The 25,227-nt window shown below is 35.8% G+C and overlaps 3 protein-coding genes across 3 annotated transcripts in view; 2 read left to right on the top strand and 1 right to left on the bottom strand.

Moving 5' to 3' along the window:
• LOC144440058 (uncharacterized) overlaps nt 1-4,861 on the top strand; it is a 35,785-nt gene extending 30,924 nt beyond the window's left edge. Inside the window, exons 2-3 of the mRNA XM_078129302.1 lie at nt 2,584-3,206; nt 4,492-4,861. Coding sequence (XP_077985428.1) covers nt 2,584-3,206; nt 4,492-4,495 — 627 coding nt within the window. The 3' untranslated portion in view covers nt 4,496-4,861. The remainder of the gene's footprint in view (nt 1-2,583; nt 3,207-4,491) is intronic.
• Nucleotides 4,862-8,969: 4,108 nt separating this feature from the next.
• LOC144440157 (FAD-dependent oxidoreductase domain-containing protein 2-like) lies at nt 8,970-13,815 on the bottom strand. The gene is made up of 8 exons (XM_078129438.1): nt 13,800-13,815; nt 13,163-13,460; nt 12,478-12,781; nt 11,989-12,331; nt 11,220-11,465; nt 10,179-10,401; nt 9,481-9,712; nt 8,970-9,158 (listed from the first exon to the last, which is right to left on the bottom strand). Exons 1-8 carry the CDS (start codon nt 13,813-13,815, stop codon nt 8,970-8,972), a joined length of 1,851 nt encoding a protein of 616 aa, XP_077985564.1.
• A 10,636-nt stretch (nt 13,816-24,451) lies between these two features.
• The window catches only part of LOC144448114 (4-hydroxyphenylpyruvate dioxygenase-like protein), a 5,231-nt gene continuing 4,455 nt past the window's right edge, over nt 24,452-25,227 (top strand). Inside the window, exon 1 of the mRNA XM_078138649.1 lies at nt 24,452-24,797. Coding sequence (XP_077994775.1) covers nt 24,452-24,797 — 346 coding nt within the window. The remainder of the gene's footprint in view (nt 24,798-25,227) is intronic.

The raw sequence follows: 25,227 nt of genomic DNA, 5'->3' as shown, positions 1-25,227 counted from the left end.
TCTTCATTAAGTCAGAAAATACCCCAAGGGATTTCACACTACTCATCCTTGATTCATAGTTACAAGGTCATTAGATCACCTTCATTCAAATTTTCCTCTGGGTCGGAACGACAAAAAATATTGGGAATAGGCCTAATTATATTATATATATACACGTTTCTCCAATATTGTGTCCGTTATTCAAGGAAAATACGGGTGGCCTAAGGGGTCTTGTCACTACGAGTTGAAGACGAGTAATGACAATACCCTTCCGCCACGATTGTTAGGGTTAGGTTCTGAAGAATGACATAATAATACCTGCTCAATCATGGAGTATGAACAATTTGAGAAAATAATGGAGATTTTGTTTAGCCGTAGAATGACCGGGAAATAAAACCCATATTTTTTGTTCAATTTCAATATCAATTAATTGTATGCATCATCTGACCTATTGCCACTAGACTGCAAGTCTATCGTATTTTACGAGTCTCTGTACCAAACAATACCAAACATTATGTTAATAATAACGCGTGATTTCAATTTCGAATAAGGCCTAATAAAAACAAATTACGTATTCGAGAAATAAATGATGAACTCGCGAAAATTGTGAAGTCTCGCAAAAAAACAGTGGATGCGGAAACTGACATCAACTTAAAAATACAATATAAAACTGTTCTTCCAATCTGTAATGGCTGTACATCTGATGAGAAGAAACCAATACCACAGAGACCATATGGAAAACAACGGAAAACATAACTACCTGAACTAGACACTCAGACATATATATATATATATATATATATATATATATATATATATATATATATATATATATATATATATATATATATATATATATATATATATATATATATATATATATATATATATATATATATATATATATATATATATATATATATATATAAATCTACCTACCCCAGCGTAATCGGAACCACATAATATTTTTCTTAGGCCTAAATGTAAATAGATTGAATCTATGAATTGTTATCTCGAGCCACCAGGTTGATCTAAAAACAGATTGGTAAAATAAACAACAAGGAAATGAAATTAGAAACATTAACAGTTAATATATAATCACATACTCACAACAAATACGTGTTATAAATTATAGAGGTTGTTTTTTCTATATATATAGAGTACAATCAACGTAAGTTAAAGTTTAGATCCCATTTCAGAGAAAATGCGGGTATCAGAAAAAGCCATATCTCATCAAGTTTTAATCTTGTACAGATTTGCTAGAGTGCTGGATGAAACAACATATACAACCAATTATTGTTTGGTACTGATATTTTCTTTTGGAAAACCCATCCCATTATTCACATTATACCAAGCACAAGATAAGATGAATAATAAATATGCGAAATTGTATTCCGGTCGTTTTTCACGTATCTACATGTTATACGTCATTGGTTATGCATGTCGTACAAAACCACACTCCTCTTTACGGCACAAAACCAAAGGCCTCTTTACGGCACTAGCAAAAACGTATTTCGTTGAGCACAGCAGCAGAAATTTGTGCTTTGGCTTTCTAGAATGTGGTTTTATTGTCTTCGAAATATGAGTCAATACGCCATACTAGTAAAATCGGCATTACTTTTCTCATTTTTTTCATAAATGCTGCATGAACATTTCAATTTGTTTTTATCGAAATACGTATATGGTGTCCTGTTGACTGTGACTATAGATGAGCAACAGTTATCATATGAAATAATTATGCTTTAATAATTAAAAAATTATAACTCATCAGTTTTAATTTGAATAATGTTGTAATAATAATACCATCCTAAGTCAATAGTGGCCTATTTTTGTAATTTGATCACAGTGGTTGGCAACATGATATGCGCATGGCTGTCCTTTATTGCATCTTGTCTTCCTCTTGGGACTCGGCTTTCCCATTTATTGAAACATTACATCACCAAGCTCTTTATAAATAGTTTGATAACAAGTGATTACTTGAGTTACCCCGTTTGCTTCAAAATCAACATATATATATATATATTAGATAGATAGATAGATAGATAGATAGATAGATAGATAGATAGATAGATAGATAGATAGATAGATAGATAGATAGATAGATAGATAGATAGATAGATAGATAGACAGACAGACAGACAGACAGACAGACAGACAGACAGACAGACAGACAGACAGACAGACAGACAGACAGACAGATAGATAGATAGATAGATACATGTAGATAGATAGATATATAGATAGATAGATATATAGACAGACAGACAGACATACAGACAGACAGACAGACAGACAGACAGACAGACAGACAGACAGACAGACAGACAGACAGACAGACAGACAGACAGACAGACAGATAGATAGATAGATAGATAGATAGATAGATAGATAGATAGATAGATAGATAGATAGATAGATAGATAGATGATGGACAGTTTGATTATATTGTTTATGATATTAATAATTACATAATTACAGATTGACTGAAATTACTTTGGAACGAAAACTAGACGACTATCGATTGATTGATTGATTGACTGACTAATTGATTGATTTTGATTGGTTCGTTGGTTGATATAGTTGACTTATTTGCTTTGTTGATAGGAAATAGATAGAGTTAAACGCATCATAGCCGAGGACGAAGAGAAAGACTTGCCGGAGTTGACGAGAATTAAAAGAGTGAGACGTGACACACAGGACAACGATGATGGCGCAGGTGATGAAGTCCACAAACGAATCAAAAGAGTGCGCAAGGAAACCAAGGCAATGACACACAAACTGGAGAAAGCATTGTCCCGGATGAAAAGAATTGACACAACGGTAGAGGAAAAGGAAGGTCCGCAAGCGTTGGAACGGGTGAAACGCTACCGTAGAGCAGAACGGAAACACACTGGAGAGCACCGGATTAAAAGAGCACGATCGCAAAAAGACGTTGATGACGACGACGCCAAATCTTTGCAGAGGGTTAAACGCGTGCGGAGAGAGGCAGAAGATGTTGAGTTCGAGCGTTCTGGGTTGCACAAGCGTAGTAGTGGTGATAAGGCCAAGATGACCAAACTGAATCGTGTTAAAAGACTGGAAAAGGCCTGGAAGGGAGACGGTAAACCACTGGAGAGGTTCAAAAGGGTCAGGAGAACAGCTGAAACGCCGAAAAGGGAACTGTTGAGATTGAAGAAGAGAAAAGTAAACGATATATCTGACATCAGGATGAACAGAGTGAAAAGAGAGTAAGTTCCTTCAATAAGTTACTAAGTTGTTTAAAGTGGCCGTGTAAGGGTGAAAAAATGTAATGGAATTTTAAATGACAAAAACAACTTTACTATATTTTCCTAGTAAAAAATGAAATAACATTGCCCAAATCCGTTTTTGTAACTCAACAAATTGAAAATGTGTGATAATGTCTACTATACGTACTTGAATTACTAGTACACAAAGTAAACACAATTCAAGTTGTTACATGTTACGACAAGCAAGTACTTAAACTATGTGTTTTATAATTTTTTTCCGAGGTTACAAACTTAGTAATATTTTTTATTCATTGAAATCTAAATAAAAAATAAATAAATACCCATTTCTCATCCATTTGTGGCCACTTTAATGTTGTTGTAACAGAACTGTACAGTTTGAAAAAAAAAATGTTTATCCAGATATAGGTTTTCATTTGATGAATGATTATTCTGTTGTCTATCCAGCCCTGTAGTTATCTTTGCAATATGCACGGTCATTTGACTGTTGCTATGGGCGTGGTCATGTTGCTAGACATATTTGCATTCATTTTCTGAATGTTCGTTCACTTGTCTATGAATACTCGATGTTATCTTTGCAATATACATCATCATAATTTATGGTTGTTGCTAATGGCGTGGTTTTGTTACTAGGTATATTTGCATACATTTTTGAATAGTCATTTGTCTATTAATCCGTTGTCGTCGCAAAATACATGACCATTCAGGTGATGCTATGGGCGTGGTGTCGTTGCTAGGCACAGTCACATACATTTTTAGATGTTCATTCACTTGTCTGTTAATCTCTGATGTTATCTTTGCAATATATACGATCATTTGGTTATTTCTATGGGCGTGATCTTGTTGCTAGGCATATTTGCATACACATTTTGAACGTTTGTTCACTGTTCTCTGTTGGTATCTGTGAAATTCACCATCGTTTGGCTGTTGCTTTGGGCGTGATCATGGTTGCCAGGGATATTCGCAGACATTTTTTGAATGCACTTGCCTACCAGGTATACCAAATATACATGCATTTGGTTGTTGCTCAGGACGTGGTCATGGTTGCTAGAGCCAATTTTGTCAACGAACTGTTTAAACAAAATCTGCAGAATAACATTTCTAGAAATATCTCACCAAATTTCAGTCTGACTGACCTCAGACCACTAAGAGCACTGACCAAGTACTTTTTTAGATAAAACAAACGTACATGAATAAATAACATACATGTGTATCTCACATAAACAACATTTAAAATCCCCCGATTTTCTTTCTACATTCTTTGCAGATGAAATGGCGTCATCGTAGCGATACACTCGTTGTCTAGGTGATGTGCTATAATATCATTATACTGCCATGCCATCATTCAGCCGGCGTTCGAGAGATGTGAAGAGCGCCACCAGTTTTGAATTTACTAATGTCTAACTGCACATCGTTACATTCGCTAATTCATTGCTATGTCAAATTGCTATTTTGGAAATCGTTACATTTTAATCTGAGGACCGAAGTTTCCAAACTCCCTATTTGTCTCCATGGTAACTATTTTGATGTCTTTTGAAAAATTTCCTGTCAAGTGCGATTCTTATTTTCTGGTTGACGGCAGCATTATAGTCTCAGAATTGGTTTTCTATGTGATTCCCTATACTACTACTACTACTACTACTACTACTACTACTACTACTACTACCACTACTACTACTACTACTACTACTACTACTACTACTACTACTACTACTACTACTACTACCACCACTACTACTACTACTACTACTACTACTACTACTACTACTACTACTACTACTACTACTACCACTACTACTACTACTACCACTACTACTACTACTACCACTACTACTACTACTACTACTACGACGACGACGACGACGACGACGACTACTACTACTACTACTACTACTACTACTACTACTACTACTACTACGACTACTACTACTACTACTACTACTACTACTACTACTACTTCTACTACTACTACTACTACTACTACTAACATTGTCAAATCTTGGTAAATTTTGAATTACAAAGTATTGAATTTTATCAACCTGTTTTAGATTTGACTGTTGAATTCTTACACGCCTGTAAGATACTTTATATGAATGGCGTAATTAAATGATCACCGCAGTGCTGTTAATTTTTTAAATATAGTTTTTATTATACTTATGTAAGGTTAAAGCAGCGTGAAGTAATAAATGCTTGTCAGTAAAGTACTTGTTTTTGACGACTCATTTTATTCATAGACAACCTACACAAAATATACAATTGAAAATATGTCACTTGAAATTAAAGAGTCGACTTACTAGCACATAAATATTCATATCGATACTCCATCAACTGAATATCAGATTATTGATCGTTTCATTGTCAGTTTCGACAAAAAGCTAAGCATTGGTGCACACTTCTTCCCCCACATACATTTTTGTTTGCGTGAGAAACCATTATCTTAATGAATAATGCTGTAATAAATGATTTGACGTTTTTTTCTGTTAAGTTAATCATCATATTTAACACAAAGAAAATATGTAGCAATGTTAGTCACATTGAATTGACAAACCATAAAATGTGGCAAACAACTGGTGAAATGTAGTAAACCACTGATAAAATGTAGCAACCAACTGATAAAGTGTGACAAAAAACTGACATGTAGCAAACAATTGATAAAATGTAGCAAACAATTGATGAAATTTAGCAACCAACTGATACAATGTAGCAAACAACTGATTAAATGTAGCAACCAACTGATAAATTGTAGCAACCACCTGATACAATGTAGCAACCAACTGATAAAATGTAGCAACCAAATGATAAAATGTGGCAACCAACTGACAACATGTAGCAAACAAATTATTAAATGCAGCAATATTAGTATTAAATGTAGCAATATTAGTGACTCATTTTTGTTTCAGACGACACGATTTTAATGTATACATTTCCCTACGTCATTTACAATGAAAGATATATAAGTACGTCACACCAATTTTCCTGCCATATAAAAATGAACATATCCTAAAATAATAATTCTCTTATCAAGAAGTTCATCATTATGTTGCCCCTGACAACCGACGTCTTTAATTGCCTGATACGTAGACTGTAAGATATATAGTCGTGTCATTCCGCCCCAGCTCATCTACCTGCCCTCCTACAACATGTATATCTTATTATTGGCTCTGGTTGCGGACCTTAGACTACTACTATCTGACAAAATTATTGGAATTTCCCTGGCTATACGAACACAATTTCATGATTGGCTGAAACGAGCAAAAGAAAGATAATGGTTACAATATACAGCGAGAAAAGTAAAATTTTTTTTTTACATAAATGAATGAAACAACTAAACAATTAAATACATTTCTTTCGTAACTTGGAAGATTTGTACACAAAAATTGCCAAGTTGATTATTACAAAATTATTATCACATGACATGAGCGCATACAATTTTTCTATAGTAGGTTGTCTGTACGACCACTTCGGTTAGTTTTTTCCCTTAGATTGTGGTACGGGGAGGGGGGGGGGGCAAACTGAAATGAAATGAAATTCGACCTCAACATCTGTTTACATACAAATTTTGTCTTCAAAATCGATGCCCAGTGACCTGCCTTTCTCAATTTCCAGGCCAGAGCATCTCAAACTTGTTAACGTCCAACGAAGTTTTATATCCATATATCAAAGTCATGTAGTCTTCACGTATAAACGTATAAGCTTGAAATTTCGATAAAGACGACGTTTATCCTTAGAACACGTTTCTGACCATCACTTTTGTTTAAACACAGAAAATAATGGAAAACAACAATGATTGTTTTCCATCTCTGTAGGAAAAAGTGGCCTCGGTAACGGGTCCTGATCACCGCCTACTCCTCAGACCAAACAAACTACAGACGGAGGGGAATATATATATGTATGGACAAAATGAATCTCGTTGGGCCGATGACCAACATGAACTCTAGAACCAACTTCAGTCGTTGAGGTCGCCCTTGTCATGGTGGTTGATTATCTAAAGTCCATCTACATGATCTTAAAATGCTTGCAGGATATTCACACTGCTGAACATGTTTTTTTTTCAATCAGGAATCATTATAGTGAAAACTCGAAATTGCTGGTATAACTAGTGTAAAAATAAGAAGGGGAAAAACATTTTTGGAAATCGGAAGGAAACCATCTTATATATTGGTTACACCATTTTCTTCCTGTGGACGCAACCAGTGAATCTTTTCATCCCTAAAGCTGTTCGGATACACATTTTCAGTAGAACTGTATATTTTCAATTGCCCATTCCCGTGTTACTAACTATATAATTGTAGATTGCTATTCTGTATTGCGAGGGGAACAATTCCTAATTTCAAAATGAAGAGGAACTTTGAATAAAGAGGAGCACGATATAATAATATTAGCATTGAGGGCAACTTACATTTACTGTCGAAAAAATTCGATGAGAGTCAAGTTGGGAGCTCTTTGGCAGGTGGGAGTGGTGTTTGAAAGAAAGAAGACTATCAAATCACTTGTTTGACGGAAGAAAGAATCGGGGTGGGAGGGGAGTGGGGCGTCATATCCTGGTTGGAGAGGGAAGTACAACCTGTCACCCTCCTCTGAATGTAAGTCATTTCCAACTATTTCCTCGTCACGTTGGCTAATTCACTTACACCACTCCAAAGACCATAGAGTGTAAATACTCATCAAATACATACTGCTCTTGTATTCTGCGTATACGGCTTGTAATTGTCATCGTCGATGGATATCATCATCTTATGGTAAGATTTAGGTCTAAATGTAACCTAAAGATAAATTTGCGATCATCATGCCAGCACTCACACAAACAAACAAACAAACAAACAAACAAACAAACAAACAAACAAACAAACAGACAGACAGACAGACAGACAGACAGACAGACAGACAGACAGACAGACAGACAAACAGACGGACGGACGGACAGACAGACAGACAGACAGACAGACAGACAGACAAACAAACAAACAAACAAACAAACAAACAAACAAACAAATAGACAGACAGACAAACAGACAGACAGACAGACAGACAGACAGACAGACAAACAAACAAACAAACAAACAAACAAACAAGCAAACAAACAAACAAACAAACAAACAAGCAAAGAAACTGAAATACCCTTTACTCAAGTCCAAATATTTCTTTATTGCATAAAGAAAGACACTATTATAATACAAACTACGGACCGGGTACACTTACATTATTACGTGTGAACTTTACTTTTCTCTGAAATCCTCGAACTCATTGAATTACTAGCCGAGAAAATAGTACTAAAAAAATAACCCACCCTTGGAATTTTAGGAAGTATTTTTAAATTTGAACATTTGGATCATATTACTTCTAAGACAGACATTAGTGTTCACATTGCAAGAAACAATTCAAACTGCAGCATTTAGTTTAAGTTTTGGTGCAGTGAAAGATGTTCGAAGCCTTATTCAGGACAATGTCATGAGTCAGAGTTCAGAGGTCGTTGACCTTTTGAGTGACAGACTAAGTTGTAATTTGTTTTGGATGTTTTCAATATTCAAGCATTTCAAGTTTATGTCTGCTGTTTGTTGCTATAAATGTAATAATAACACTGAATGTATGTATGTATTAAATCTACCGTGCGCTGTTCTGTCATTCGACTGTTTTAACAGTCATTTCAGCGTAATGTCTTGATGATAATGATGAGGCGAGGGGACATGGTCTCCCATACGAGCTGTCTAGTTCTTTTAAGACCCGGGGTCAAAGTTCTGTTCATATTTACATATCCGCGATATCCACCCCTTCGAACCTCAACACAGACATACTGCACTCATATTTCTTGCTTGCTTTGGCAAGTTCGGATTTCTTTTGTGCCTCAATTTCTTCCTGGGTCCACGGTGTGTAGACTTTGGGCCACACATCAGGAGTAAACAGTTGTTCATAGAATCCTCCCTTTCCAATGCCAGCCTAGAAGGGAACAGTTAAAAAGGAAAATCGAGTTTAGTCGAGAACGTTTTATGGTGCACTCAGTACATGTAATAGGATTTTAATATCAAAGTTGACATCTGAATCAAACTTTAGTCCGTAGGGGTTTGAATTTAATTTATCACTCGCAGCCTCCGAAAAAACGTTGTACAAAAAGGTTGCAACACTTCATCAATACTGTTAATCTCAACTCCCGTCAAAAAACTAGTATTGTGTATATTTTCACTATATATTTTATAAATTGGGAGGGTTACATTCTTTTCAATACATAACTTGTAAAGCAATGTTTGTAAAGATAACTTACATTACGATGTAAGAGATTCTTGACTTTGTTGATGTATCTCTCTGGGTTGGTGTCACCGTCAAAGTTTCTGGTGTCTGCACGGACTACCAGTGAACCACCAATGAAAAGGTCGTCCACTTGTTTGCCTTCCTTGAACACTCTGAAAACAGCTTGTGGGAATGGTGAACACTTACAGTTACTGACATTGGCGTCACCAGGTGTGAAGAACTCAGTGGCTTTCAGTTGGGGATATCTGTCAGTTGAAAGAGAGAGAGAGCAAGGAGTTAATTACTAAATAATCAGCCCGTCTAATTTCATGGTCGGTAAAACCAATTTAATTTTATCGAGTTACTTTGTATCGATAGAAGTATCAACTTCATATCTTTGAGAGAATGTGTTTTTGTATGTATGTATGTATGTATGTATGTACGTGTATGTATGTATGTATGTATGTATGTATGTATGTATGTATGTGTGTGTGTGTGTGTGTTTGTTTGTTTGTTTGTTTGTTTGTTTGTATGTATGTATGTATGTATGTATGTATGTATGTATGTATGTATGTATGTATGTATGTATGTATGTATGTATGTATGTATGTATGTATGTATGTATGTATGTATGTGACTATGTATGTATGTGACTATGACTGTCTGTCTGTCTGTCTGTCTATTGATATGATGTGTAGTCTATTGATTGTATTAAACTTTGAAATCACTTACTTGGCAATTGTGTCTTCAATACTAATGAGTATGGCGAGTTTTGCCTTCAGGAACCATGGCTGTAGTCTGATCCAGTCTTGCGGCAGCTCTCGGATGTACGTCACTTTGCCTGGGGTTGGTTTGTCTTCACTGGGCTTAACGCCCTCATCGACATCTACAAGCATGACATCACAAAGGAAACCCTGTCCGAGTTGGTAAAGAGCTGACACAACACTAACATGCTCTGTGGGAAATAAATAAAATATATATAAACAACAGCAAAACAGATATGCTAAACTACTAAAATTATATAACAAGCACACAGCCTCGCCACCCCAAAAAAGATTAAATAAATAAATAAATAAATAAATAAATAAATAAATAAATAAATAAATAAATAAATAAATAAATAAATAAATAAATACTGTTGTGAGAACGGACATGAAAACTATTGAAATACACTTGTGCGATTATAAAAGGAAACGGTGAAACAGTGATGCGGTCTAGTAATATTTCTGTTTCAAGAAAAATACACGCTTTCCTTCGCTCTTTTTATTCTTGGTACAGTTGTATAATACTTGGATAACGATTGAAACTTTGAAATTAATTGGTAAGTATTCAGACAGCGTGTACAAAACAAATAATAGTTAAAAGTAGCACGTGAAGGAGGATTGGGTATTTATTTTGGATAAATTAATTTATATAAAACAATTTTACACATTTATTAATCTTTAATTCCACTTTATTGAGTTACCAACAGGGACTTGGTATATGTTTTTCCACATTGATTTGTAAAGTAGGAAACTATGATAAAATTGTTTAATTAAAAATCCAAAATAAATACCCAGTCCGGCCTCATCCATGTGATTACTTTAAGTAAGAATTCATGTCATACTCACTATCACAGTAACATGTCTAGGTCGTTGGATGTGTGGGTCTAATGCACTTGTTCTCTGGGTAAAATTGGAACGAGTGCAGCAGCGTTACAGACCAACTACGTAGGCAGGTCACAATGAAAGGTTAAACAGTACCCCGTATATGAATAGTATTGATCGTACTTACTGACTACCCATTTGCTGATTTCCTCCTGATCTATGGGACTGAACACTTTGGTTGGGAGTTCCTTATTGTCGTACTTTTGTTGTAACATGTGAGACAGACTTCGGACGTTGTAGCGAAACCCATGAATGAACCCAGACGCTGCTCTTCTGTCACGTGACTGCATTGGTGTACCAATGAAATACATGTCCCTCACTGTTGTCTGCCATTCCTCGTCGAGTACAGGGTATTTGCCATCACAGTGTGTATCTGTAAAGACATGTAATGGGACGTTAAAGGGCCACAGTCTGTAATTTTGCGGTGTTCATTAAAGGGACACAGTCTGAAACTTTGCGGTGTTCATTAAAATAATTAATAGAACAATCAAATAGACTGAGATGAATTGTACCATACATGATTCTGTATTTGTATTTTGCACATTGCTTTTAGTGGAAAAATATGTGCCAGTTAGAGACTAATTCTTGAAACAGAATTCGTCCATTCACTTAAAAATATGAAGAAATGTAAAAAATGTTTCCACAATACAATGAGTCTATTTCAGTTCCTTTATTGTAATTCACATCTGACGTCACTGGTAGTAACTTCCACATTTGTTTTAAACACAGATTCGCCTATAAAGGGCAATAAATCAAATGTCGAACTTTTGGGGATACATTTCACTAGAAATAAACACGACTTTGATACAAAATGTAAATTAGGCATATTTGCATAGTACGAGTGAATGAGAGCTAGTGCATTTGTTTGTATCCATGGTGATAACGTGTAATCCTACCTGGTTTGCAGGACTCGTCAAAGAGATCAATGTTGAGGAATTTCCATCCGGTACATGAGATGATCTTGTCGTAACCATTGGTAACAAAGCGACCAGTGCCTGGTGGGTCCCAGTTTGGCAAATGCATGTCGTATTCAATGCTGAATTTGCCATCTTCTGTCTTCCAGACCCGAGTAGCATCACATTTACGTAAGGCGTGAAGGGATTTTAAATGGTACATGTCCAGGATTGAATTGTTAACTGCGCGAAGATGACCAACAAAATGGGTGTCCCATGCAAACTTGACTGCGTGTCTGTTAAACATGTGGATAAGACCAGCAGAACCTGCGATGTGGTCGGCAACCTGGTAAAAGAGAACCAGAGGTAAACACTATAAAGTTCTGTAATCGAGCCAGAAATCGGGGCAAGTTACAGGAAAAACAAAAGTCACGGAATTATAGAACTCCTGGTGGCGCTCTTTATATCAACTTGTAAATATTATATACTCACTTCAAAAGCACTGTTACCACCTCCAAGGATACAGACTTTCTTGTTTTTGTAGTCGTCGACATTCAAACTGTGAGTGGCGTATGTATCAACAAGTTCAATGCCAGGAATTTCTGGGTCGTTTGGAGCAGCTGGTCCTGTGGCCACAAGGAGTACTCGACAGGTGAACTTGCTTCCTTTGTCATCTGTCAAGGTGAACTTGGATTTGGAAGCCCCGGCAAGATTTGAGTCGTCTCTGTGCACGTTTTTGATATTTGTATTGTAGCGGATATTCATTGGGTACTTCTTACAGAAATCTTCCACATACCTATGGAGAAAATTATCATATTGTGAATGTAAGGATTGGTCAAAAGACTACGCCTCTCTGCAGAACAGTTTTTTTTAGTGGATTTCAATTCAATAAGAAATATACGAATGTACATGCATTCATGGACACAAGCACATGTCTGACTAAGTGTCTGTTTGTCTGTCTCTGCCTATCTCTATCTCTATGTATCTGGCTGGCTGGCTGGCTCTCTCTCTCTCTCTCTCTCTCTCTCTCTCTCTCTCTCTCTCTCTCTCTCTCTCTCTCTCTCTTTTTTTTCTCTCTCTTTCTCTCTCTCTCTCTATCTTTATCTGGCAGGCGTCAAAATAAAACATTTTACCCTCCTTTGAACGAAACAAACTGATATCAACAAAATATACATACTTGACTAAAATGTCAGCATTTGGAAAAAGTTTATCGGTATAGTTGGTGAACAGTAATGGTTCGTCTTCTTCATCATTGATCAATGAATTCCAGTCATGTCTTAGATTGAATTCAGGTTCAGGGAACACGTTGTATTTTTTATTGATTGAAATAAGTGTACGATGACGTGGCATAGTACGGTAAAAAGAGCCTGGTCCATCGGCTCTCTCCACCACCAAGTAGTCCATACCGTACTTCTGCATAAAGTACCCCATCTGGACGCCTGAGATACCACCCCCTAACACTATGTATTCGAAATCTATGCGGCAGAATGTAAATATAAATACATACATTACATGGTATACGGACATTCAAACTGGTAGATTAGTAAGTCTATGCTAAATACCACAGTCTATATAAGTTTAGAAAGGCATCACGTGGTATTAGGAAACTTTATTAACTTTAATAACTTTATATTTCAACGAAATGTAGAAAAAGAAAATTGTTTAGGAATGTCTACAGATTTGAAAAAAAATACATTTAAATATAACATCATTTATATCATATCGCTTTGGAAGTTGGAAAGAGAAGTTTCGGAAAGAGAATTGTAAGATGCCAATAAACTGATTTACCGAAAAGTTGGATTTTTTCTACACACCTGTTTTTTCTGCCATGGTTGAGATGAATCTATTCACCAAGTTATCTGTGGACGAACGAAGATGGGATTGAATTAGAACACCTCCTGGGTTTCACAATTAAATCTGGGTTCGTTTGAAACATTTTATATGGTATACCCACTCTGTATTGTTCCAAATGGTAAATGTCGTATTTGCATATCAATTGTAATCCACTGACCTTACTTGACCTGACCTTATTTAACCTTGTCAACGTATAGCACGAGTCTGGATGACAACCCGGCCGGGTCAAATTTTCATTCTGACGTCACTGCGTACCTGTCACTCTATTTCCCAATTTCGTCCTCAATTTATTCAAATATTCACCTTTACAATTATATGTCATTAAATTCCACAATTACATGTATATCACGTAAAAAATATTTGAAAATGTTCATGTCCATAAAAGTATATTTTTTGACCTGTCACCATATTTGACAGTTCCGTCGATAAAGCAAACAGTGTCCTGACATAGGCTGTGACATGACAAACAAAAAAAAATCGATCTAAATGTAACAACACAACATTTGACTTGTGGTAAAGTGAACTGTGTTAGATTATATTCATTGCTGTCATTCTCTCCTTTTTTCACAACATGTGACTTTCTGGTTCTTAGTGATTACTTTTGTCTTACATACATATTCTTACGTTACCATGACTACTAAGAGATGGTGAATCTCATCTAACAACTGACAAATTTCATCGGGTATCAGTCTGATATCGTATAAGAATGACGATGTGATGTAACACACACACACACACACACACACACACCTGCACACTCAGACAGACAGAGACAGACAGACAGACAGACAGACAGACAGACACACATACTCACACACATACATACATAGCTAGACAGACAGAGAGACGGACAGACAGACACATACTCACACACACAGAGACTGACAGACAGACAGACAGACAGACAGACAGACAGATAGATACAGACACAGACAGACAGACAGACAGACAGACAGACACATACATACATACATACATACATACATACATACATACATACATACATACATACACACACATACATACATACATACACAGCTAGCTACACAGACAGACAGACAGACAGACAGACAGACAGACAGACAGACAGACAGACAGACAGACAGACAGACAGAGACACATACTCAGACAGACCACATACTCACACACACACACACACACACACACACACAGACAGACTGACTGACAGTCTTGGTTTCCCCTGTGTGTATTTAACCACCCATATTACACTCTGCAGTCCCGGCCTCTAGACTCGCATTTACTTCTAAATAATGAAGTTCGAGTGTATTGTACTTTTTGTAAAGAAAATTAAGCCAGACTTTTACACGTTTACTATAACAACTTACTATAGTTTATGGTTGGAGATTTACCTAGTATTGCCTTGTGCCTCAGACCACTACTACACTCGTTAGTGGTCTGATCACGAACAGACTGCAATTTGACTTGTCGGATCTTATTTGCGAAAGTTGACCTGACAGACAATGGGGATTTTCTTTTCATAAGTGTCTTTTTCGATCGGTTTTCAGGATTGAATTAATCTTTCCACGTTTTAGGATTTTATGAATTCCGGACTTTGATTCTTCAACTTGAAAAGACCCTGAGGGCTAAATACACAATTTGCGAGAGCATTCAGCAACGGCAATACTCAACGAGATTTGTACTTGCAGCACAGATTTCATTTTACCGATCGATGTTTGCTGCAGTGTTTTCCAGAATGACGATAGGTGCAAAAAATATGATGTGCCAGTAAAATATTTCTAACTTCCAGGGTTCTATCCCTATAAGTTACGACATGAGAAGGAACAGTTAACAATACTCTCTCTTACCTTGAGATGATGTCCCGACTGGGTATGAGATGTACTACAACGCAAGCAGCTTATAGACTCGGACAAGGCTCGTGTCGAACGATGGACTCTTTGACTCCAAGTGATTATAAAAGTTCTGTAACCGTAGTATTCGTTAGTTTAAAGTACCACACACTGATCGTTCCACTTCAAAAAAGAGGCGGGGCTTAAAACTCAACTCTCCCGGGGCGGAGTTGACATTTTACGTCTGAACTAATAGGGTCACTGAGGTCAATATATATCAACTCTATTCATCAAGTCGGCATATTGTCAATGTGCTGTTCCAAATTTCACATTTGCATATCGCAAAAAGTTTCTAAAATGTCAGGTGAACTTTAAAAGATCTAGAGTTGATAACTATATAGTAGGTCAAACTATGAGGTTCACTATACTGTCTATACGGCGCCAGGAACACTGTAGAGTGACGGACGTAAATATCATGCCACAGGAATGTTACTTCATTCTCCTTTCTTGACCTTACAAATTAACATTTAAAATGTTAAAAGTTCCAGCGACATAACAATACTCTGTTCCTGAAGATGTTTTACGAAATTTGATAAAAGCTGAGCTTTTTTCTTACTTTATATGTGTAACATAGATACGGAGATTGTATTGTTCGTGGTTCCAAGAATCAATAGGACAGTAAAATATATGGTTCCTTTGGTATGGTAAATTAAAAACGGACGTATCGATCTGTCTACCACGGACCCGTTAGACGGATGGCAACGTCGCAATCGTTTTCAAACAACCATATTCCAATTTGTACTGTCCTATGTCGAACATGTGTTATTGTTTTTGTTCAGGTTTCAGCTTTATCTACATTACTCGATGTAGTATGAGACGACTCATCGACATAGTTTGCAAGGCGTGGGGTTGGGGGGGGGGGCTTGGGGTGGGGATTCATGTACTTTATGCATTTCGTTTTTTCCACAGTACCACAACCTGGAATAGACCCCCTCCTTGTAGGCGTTAGTACTGACTGTGGTCTATTTATATCAACTATTATATGGTATTATAGACTTACATTCGAAAACGCATGACGACATCCATATATCTACTACCATGGTTGACATGTGACGTAATTCAAAGTTAGGTCAATGTCAAATGTCACGTGTTATATATCATCGAAGGTAATGGAAGAAGTTGTTTGCCCCCGAACATTCACTTAATACCATCACACCTGTAGAGACAGAACAGTCGTTACATGATTCTGTTTAATTCGCTTACTTGATATTGTACAAACTACATACAACTAGTTCAATCTTAGAGTACATGACATGTTTGACAGGAGAGTCGATATCTAAGTTACGTAGATAACTTTTAGTCTCAGAGTCATGGATTTCTATGGATTATAGATGGCGTTATTTACGGAGGATCAGAGCAAAGTAAAAACAAATATGTTATTTCGTTAATTTCTCTCTCTCTCTCTCTCTCATATATATATATATATATATATATATATATATATATATATATATATATATATATATATATATATATACAGTATATTACATATACACACATCACGAATTACATCATTTATATATCAAACGAGGGTGAGAAGGGCTAATCCTGCCATCCTGTGAACTTGACGGGCATACCGTAAGTACAATATACACCGGTGGAAAGAGACAACGCTGCTCCACCTTTTTGTTTATCTGTCCAAGCCTGTGTCTATTGTATAACTATATTATATGATATGATATATATATATATATATATATATATATATATATATATATATATATATATATATACATATATATATATATATATATATAACATGAATTACGCCATGTATATATGTGTATATATATGTACATGTATATACATATGTATGATATATCTTAGTTGTCAATGTAGCTTCCAATTACATTTTTTTATTGCTATACTATTAAAATTCACAAAATCCACTGTAATACACCAAAGAGTAAAAGCCAAAATCGTTCAACAAGGTTTGTGGTTAGTTATTAGTTAGTTAGTAAGTAAGTAAGTTTGTAAGTTAGTTTGTTTGTTTGTTAATTAACTACTGAGGAAAACCCCCTGGTGTAAAGTTTAATGAACTTCACTCCGACAGTTTATGCTAATATGACATTTGTAACGATGATGCAGGTTTTTTTTATGCAAATAAGCCCTTTCCAACCGTTCCAAGTGTTTCAGCTGGTAGAACATGCATTGTCCAGCCTCCAAGGTTGTCGGAGTATACGTCAGGTACTGATTGCCTTTAATAAACACATACACTGATAGATAGCGACCTGACTCGTCCATTGTCATGCTAATTTGACCTTTGGGATAGTCGGACCTCGAAGCATTTGCTTTCATCTTTTGAGCTGAGAGCCCTTTAATGCTAAGAATAGGCCACTAGGTTGACTTGTGAACCAGATTGTATACGAAATAGTGTCAAATAATGATTTGTGTGAGGTATCAATTTACTCCCCAGTGATCTTTCTTGATACACTTATGGTTGCACGTTCGACCAAACGATAACTTTAAAACCTCCTACCATATTTTGTCACAAAATTCGAAGACTCATTTTCGTCACGATTATTTTATTATTTTTTCGTTTCAAAATCTAACAGTCTTCATGTGTCGTCTACTTTGTTGGTTTAAAAGATCACCAGTGTATATGGAGTCTTACAGACGATGTATAGATGTGGCCTGTAAAAAATATCCAACAGGGAAATAATAAGTCGATACGAATGTATCTCTGTTTCGACGCTCGCACTGTGGTGTATATATATATATATATATATATATATATATATATAGGAGGTATATATGAGAGACATATTTTAACTTTACAGAGACTCGATCGTATACAATATACAGACTATTTGCTGAATGACCAAAGTTGGGGTCAAAAACCAATATTTCATGACGGAAAATGCTATCACGCTCTCCGTGTTAACATTCCAGTCAAGGACGAAGTTCCGGCTGGTGTACAAAACAGGAAATGGTCAGGTCCGCGGCTTTCTCAGGCCCACAACAAATATCGGATGAGTGTTCTCTTGATACCTTTGAATGAAACACCCCATGCGTTACGGTGTTCTTATCCACTTGCCCAATTCCCAAAGCTGTTCATGTAATTTTGCAAGCAATGGAAATTAAAGAAAACCATGAGACCGTAGGTCAATATCAAAAATGATGATCACGTGATGACTACATGGCCGAAATGTTGCATTTGCATATATACATAGCTCAGACCCTTATGGCAGATTACTAGTAACATTCATATCAAAACAGCCCGACAGCCTGTCCAAGAAGTACTGGAGTGTAAGTTTTACGAATAATTATTCTTAGGTTTTGGCTTGTTTTTGGTGTTTGGAGTTGTTAAAATGAATAACAAAAATATCGTTTTCAATGATTTCACAATCATAATCATATGACTTTGTAACTGGAAAGTTTTCAAGTTTCAATTACAATAATCATAAACATTATTACAATGTTCTTGTTATTTTTAACCAAGTTGGTGTCCACAAACATACTGATCAACGTGTATTTTTGGTTAACTTGACAATATCCATCAAGTTCACGACATTTGATTCATTTTGTAAAATGTTCAACCATAAAACTTCCTTCCATTTCTTTATGTTTCGGATATCACCGCTGCTGACACTCTAGAGTTTCACGAGTCGTTAATCTTGAGTTAGATTTTATATCTCATATCAAAATGGAGAAAAAATTGCTGTGCAAACCGGATTGATGTCGCCGTTTACCATATTATAATCTAAATTGTATGTGGACCCTAGTCATTGTAGAGTAAATGGAAGGTACGATTTGGAATGACGTAAGCTGATGCAGGTCGAAGTCTGATGATACGTACATTGACATTGTTCATACCATTGTATGCCATTGTATATATGTGATGCGTCAATTCGTATTACGAAACAACGGCAATGTTAAAACTATGGTTGATATGATTTTAGATTTAGTGTGTGCTTCCATAGACATTCGAATATCAGAGAATGTTGCATAACATTGCATGTTGTGTACAATATACTTACACGCCCACATGTACAATATTATATATATATATATATATATATATATATATATATATATATATATATATATATATATATATATATATATATATACATACATATATATACAGCAATATCAAACAACATACTGATGAGTCGCTTAATACACAATGTTTCACGCTGATGGGATCATCAGACGACTGACGGTCGCGGTATAGTTATATATACCGAGTATATATATATATATATATAAGTATCTATTATCTATATAATAAACAGTAAATTGTTCTGACACACACACACACACACACACACACACACACACACACACATATATATATATATATATATATATATATATATATATATATATATATATATATATATATATATATATATATATATATATATATATATATATACGAAACAGGCTTGTAGAGACAAAAAACCCGACTTGATTTTCTTCTACCCTCAACATATACTCCGCTCTGCGTGCAGACGTATCGAGCACTGTGCTACGGAAAAATCTTACCACTGACTTCCTATATATATATATATATATATATATATATATATATATATATATATATATATATATATATATATATATATATATATATATATATATATATATATATATATAACTCGAGCGGTATATGTAAAAATATAACTCGGTATATGTAAAATGTCTATGCTGGAGTCAACAGTACTAGTGCGCAATGCATATGTATGTAGAGCGGTGTAAATTACACAGTATCAAGTAAGATACACAGAAGCATATATATGACATATAGACATTTTTTTTGAGTTGCAATTGGTTTCGAAATGCCGCCACGAGAATAAATTCTACATCACCAACCACATAAGAACTCCCCCATAAGAAGTAGATTGATTAGTCCGACCATCATGTTACGCAATTAAGTATAATCAACATCTTACGCGAAAAAATAAACCTCGACAAACTGATTTAGCCGTCTGAAGATAGAAAACCGTGAAACTGTGAGTTACGGCTAATTATAAGGACCTCCCAATGTCTTGGATCAAGAATAATTATATTATATATATAAGAAAATCTCAATATCATCAAAAAATTTGCCTTATCCTTGTAAATACGTCATACATTGAAACAGACCTACGTCTATACAGGTATGTTGTGAATTTTGCAGTCGAATGTTATGTAATTTTGTTGTTATTTTTCTTAATTTAATCATTAAAACAAGCTAACTGGTAAATAAACAAAACCAAGTTTAATAAAATAAGAACCAATAAGCAAGCAGCTTTAACTTGTCTATCATTTATGATATTTTGAAATGCTAAATGCAGTGATATTTGATAGATAGATAGATAGATGGTTTATCCATTTTGCATAGGAAACCAAGTAAACAAAAACAATGGTTAGTGTAGTGTGTGGTCATTTCCATGTACGTATTAGCTAAACCAGGAAATTGAATCTCGGTGTTGACATGACCAAAATGACGTCCCGGTCGATGACAAACCCCGTGTTCTCGAAGAAATGGGTGATGCCCTGATGGTAAAGACGTGTTATACAACTGATACCCACCTTCAGATTCTGTTAAATTTAAACATCAATAACTGTCACAAATTCTTTTTTTCCTTTTCGTGTTTAAATTTGTCAGGGCTATGACCATCTTTTGGTAATTTTCTCTTCGAATTCGAAGGATTTGTTCTAGTGCCTGTGATTTCAAAGTTCGCTCGCAGTGTATTTTGAATGTGCACTTGTGTATTATGTTTTTATATCGCTTGCGTAAATTAGTCTTACATTAGAAACTGATTACTACTGGTCAAACTAGTTAAAATCATACATATAATTATGTATACCAGTCTCTTGATGTAAAGCATTTGGTAGTTGTCTTAAGATTCTAAGAAGTGTGCCCAGTAAATGCATAATAGTATCCAGCAAATATTTTAAACAAGTTTCCGGGTGGCCAGCATAGTCAGATTTAAAACAATACATATTTATCCATTGACATTAATTTCAATGAGACCACGCACAGTCAAAAATATACGGAAGCGATATCTGTAGAAATCAGCCGTCAACAATACAAGCTTGGTGATGACGTCAGTATTGAGGTGGGGTGGGGTGGGGGTGAATTTTAGTTCATCAATTGTTATAAAGGTCGTCCCTTGATGGCCAAGGTTTCAATTCCAGTTTCTCGCATTAGTGTTATCTTATCACGAGAGCCACGTCGCAAGGACTTGATAGAACTGTTCTTTTGCTCTGGGCCGACAGTTTTCTATATAGCTCCGAAAGACGACAGTTTTGCACACCTATATGTTGTAATCTTATAGTCTGAAACGTAGACATGTTGCAGCTTCCCCTTAAAATTTATTAGTCGCTATGGGCACAGGGACAATGACGAAATATAATAATCAATTTTGTTCCCATGATTCTCCGGATTTCTAATATTATTTTCTGTATATTTCATATAAAGTTTCCTCTCTGTTTTATTCTATTTCCTACCTGATATCAATGTCTTATCAGAGTTTATCAGCTTTGCATTAATTAGTAGCTTGCTAATCCTAGAACAAACCCACGAGCTAATTGCCCCAATTAACACATTGTTCAATTAGTGTAAACATCTACTGATCCGACTATCGGCAGTACACAGTACACAGTACACAGTCAGTATGTACTGCCATTAGTTGGATCATAGACCCTCCACATGGTCTATGGTTGGATCAGTACATGTTTACACTCACTGCGTAAAGACAGTGATCACAGTAGAAAAAAAAAGGGGGGGGGGTGAGGGGAAACAATATTTAAAACTTTACAGAGAAAATAATATTAGAAATCCGGAAAATGAGAACTAAATTGATTATTTGTCCTTTACCCTATGGTATGAGTATAGCTTCTCTACTATATATGGTATGGATGAGTGATGTCGACGGTTTATCCTACCTGATTTGTCAGAGTCGTGCATCATGAGAATGAACCTCAGACCACTATAATGGTCTGAGTATGAACAGACTGCACGTGTAACGTTAACCCTTTCGTGATAACTACTGTTTAAAATTTCATATATTCAATTTCCAAACACTACAAAATGATGAACCGTGTCTCATAATCGGTAGATATCTCACCTGGTATTCAGAATTAATAATAAATCGCATTGTTTTTTTGCTATGTGACGCATGTCCAAGATGTATAATCACGGTGTGGTTTCTAAGCAGTTCGTCATGTATTGGTATTAAAGTATACGTACAGCGGATCGCGTGATACGAGGATTATTTTCAATAGATAAACGGAGTGTCGGTCGACTGACGTAACGAAGTGACGTAGAATTAAAACGACGCAATCGCGGGCCCGAGCTCAAAACAAATAAGTGTGACTTCTCGTGTGACCTGTATACGAATTTGATGGTTGATTTCGTACTTCACCTTCACTGTCACATTCGATACAGTCGTGAAATAATATTTTAGCAAACTAACATAATGATGTGTATTGTTTACCCGATAAACTGGTCGCTCAAGGACGATGAACAACTAGAATTACGAAGGTGATAAACCACACAAAGCAAATGTGAAAAGCGTCTACCAGGATAAACTCAGAAGTTAGAATGGTCCAAATATTAAAAGTTGTGAAGTCAAATTCGATAAGCAATCATTGAAACACTTATTTTTCATTCACTTGAAAATTCACGCATCTTTCAGTTGAAGGTGCATATGTAACCGTAAGACCATGCATTTGTTGCTGATAATCGAGTTTTCGACATCATTATATTCCTTTATTCGAGACGTATTACAGCGCGTTGCAGAGTAGTGTTCACTGTCTCTGTTTCATAAAATCACGCCAATAACAAACTATACATTCCAAAAGATCGCAATTTCTTGCCATATTTTGTTCACATGAAATAAAATTTTAAACATACTGCAACCAGACGCAGACATGCGGGTGTCATATTTACGAAACAAATACTATTGTGATAAAGTTTGGTATTATATCCGAGTCGTGGACCTTCAAGTTTCCCGTTTAAAACGTTGTACACTTATAACAATAAGACCATTTTATAATGCGCCAGTTCTCCGTAGAGCTCCACGGGCTAGTTGACAAAACATTAAAACAATGTTTGTTTTCGATAATATGACTTCAGAAAATAGGTAAGGTAGGGTCGGGATTTTATTTTATTTTACATTTAAAAAAATTCTTCGACAAAAGACAAGATATTTGTTGGTCACAATACTTTCATAACAGTTGCTGAGGTGTAAAAGAAATAAATGAAGATAATTATGTGATTCAGAAGTAGACAAACACAATATACAGACTGTGTTGTTATAGACTGAAATGACATCGTTTCTCTCTGGAATATGAATTTAAAAAAGTAACCAAAGATACTTTGGCAAGAAAATCTACAGAGAAATAAAAATAAATTGTCGTAATTTTATCTTTTTGCATATAAAAAATGTTTAGGTGCGTTGGCTTAAACTATAGTAGGTCGTGTTATCGGAAACACTATCTTATCTGGCCGTAATAACTCTTATTTCCTCTGCAATCATGTGATTAAACCACAACAGGCGGCCGTACCCGCCTTGACGTAACCTGATGTACGTCAAAACCCAAAACTGATATCTCACGTGCAATCTCTTACATTTAATTATATATGTAAATCTAATAAACCCCCAAATCACGTGACCGTCTTCTCATAAGACAATGTTCTTGTAACAAATTTGAGTCATTCTGTAGTTTTTTCACCTCGCCAAAAACTTGAACGTTCTGCATTGCATTGTTCTTATTTCAGAACTTGTTGAAAGAATCATTGTCTCAATATGGCTGCCACCCTGCATCACTTTGAAGTTGCCTGCGTCGATGCATCGGCTAGAGCTAAGCAGTTCTGTAAACAGTTTAGATTCTACCTGTTCGCCGTCAACTTCAACGACCCGGACGTTCCCCAGTATGCCTGTAGATCGAAGGACAGTGTATTCGTATTTTCCCAGCGACCAGAGGACTGTGTGATATCTGGCGACACGGTCTTCGACTGTGCTCTGGAAGTCAGAAATGTGGACGGTGTCTTTAAAAGAGCTGTGGCTAATGGAGCAACTGAGATCGAAGCACCGGCTTTATTGAAGGATGGGAATGGGACAATCAAAATGGCTGTGATCGGTACACCAGTTGGTAAGTTCTAACATACTGTCATTCGTTGTAGAAGTTTACTTGACGTTTCTGTGAGGTGAAGTCTTCTAATTGTATATTATGTGGAAATACAACAAAAAGTACTATGATGGGCACCCAAGACAACGTCACAACTTGGAACACCCCCGGCTTTAAGGCAGAAAGACATGATCAAGGCCCCAGTCTCGGGTGACGTCCTATTAAAGGGGCATAAGCTGTGTTTACCTTTGTCAGAGATTCTCCTTTTTCTTGCAAATAAAATGGTATTTGTGGCATTCTTCCTTCTAGATCCGAGACATAAATGAACCATTACGTGATTTTGGATGAACTCAAATCTAGTATTTTAGACATAAAGACAGAAATTAACGATTCGATAAAAATTCAATATAAGTATTTTGAATTGACGAGGAACTCCCACTGTGTCACCGACTGT

The sequence above is a fragment of the Glandiceps talaboti genome, chromosome 1 (assembly GCF_964340395.1).
Source record: "Glandiceps talaboti chromosome 1, keGlaTala1.1, whole genome shotgun sequence".
Lineage (NCBI taxonomy): Eukaryota > Metazoa > Hemichordata > Enteropneusta > Spengelidae > Glandiceps > Glandiceps talaboti.
Note: the sequence above shows the minus strand (reverse complement) of the source record. Positions and strands in the feature narration are given on the sequence as shown.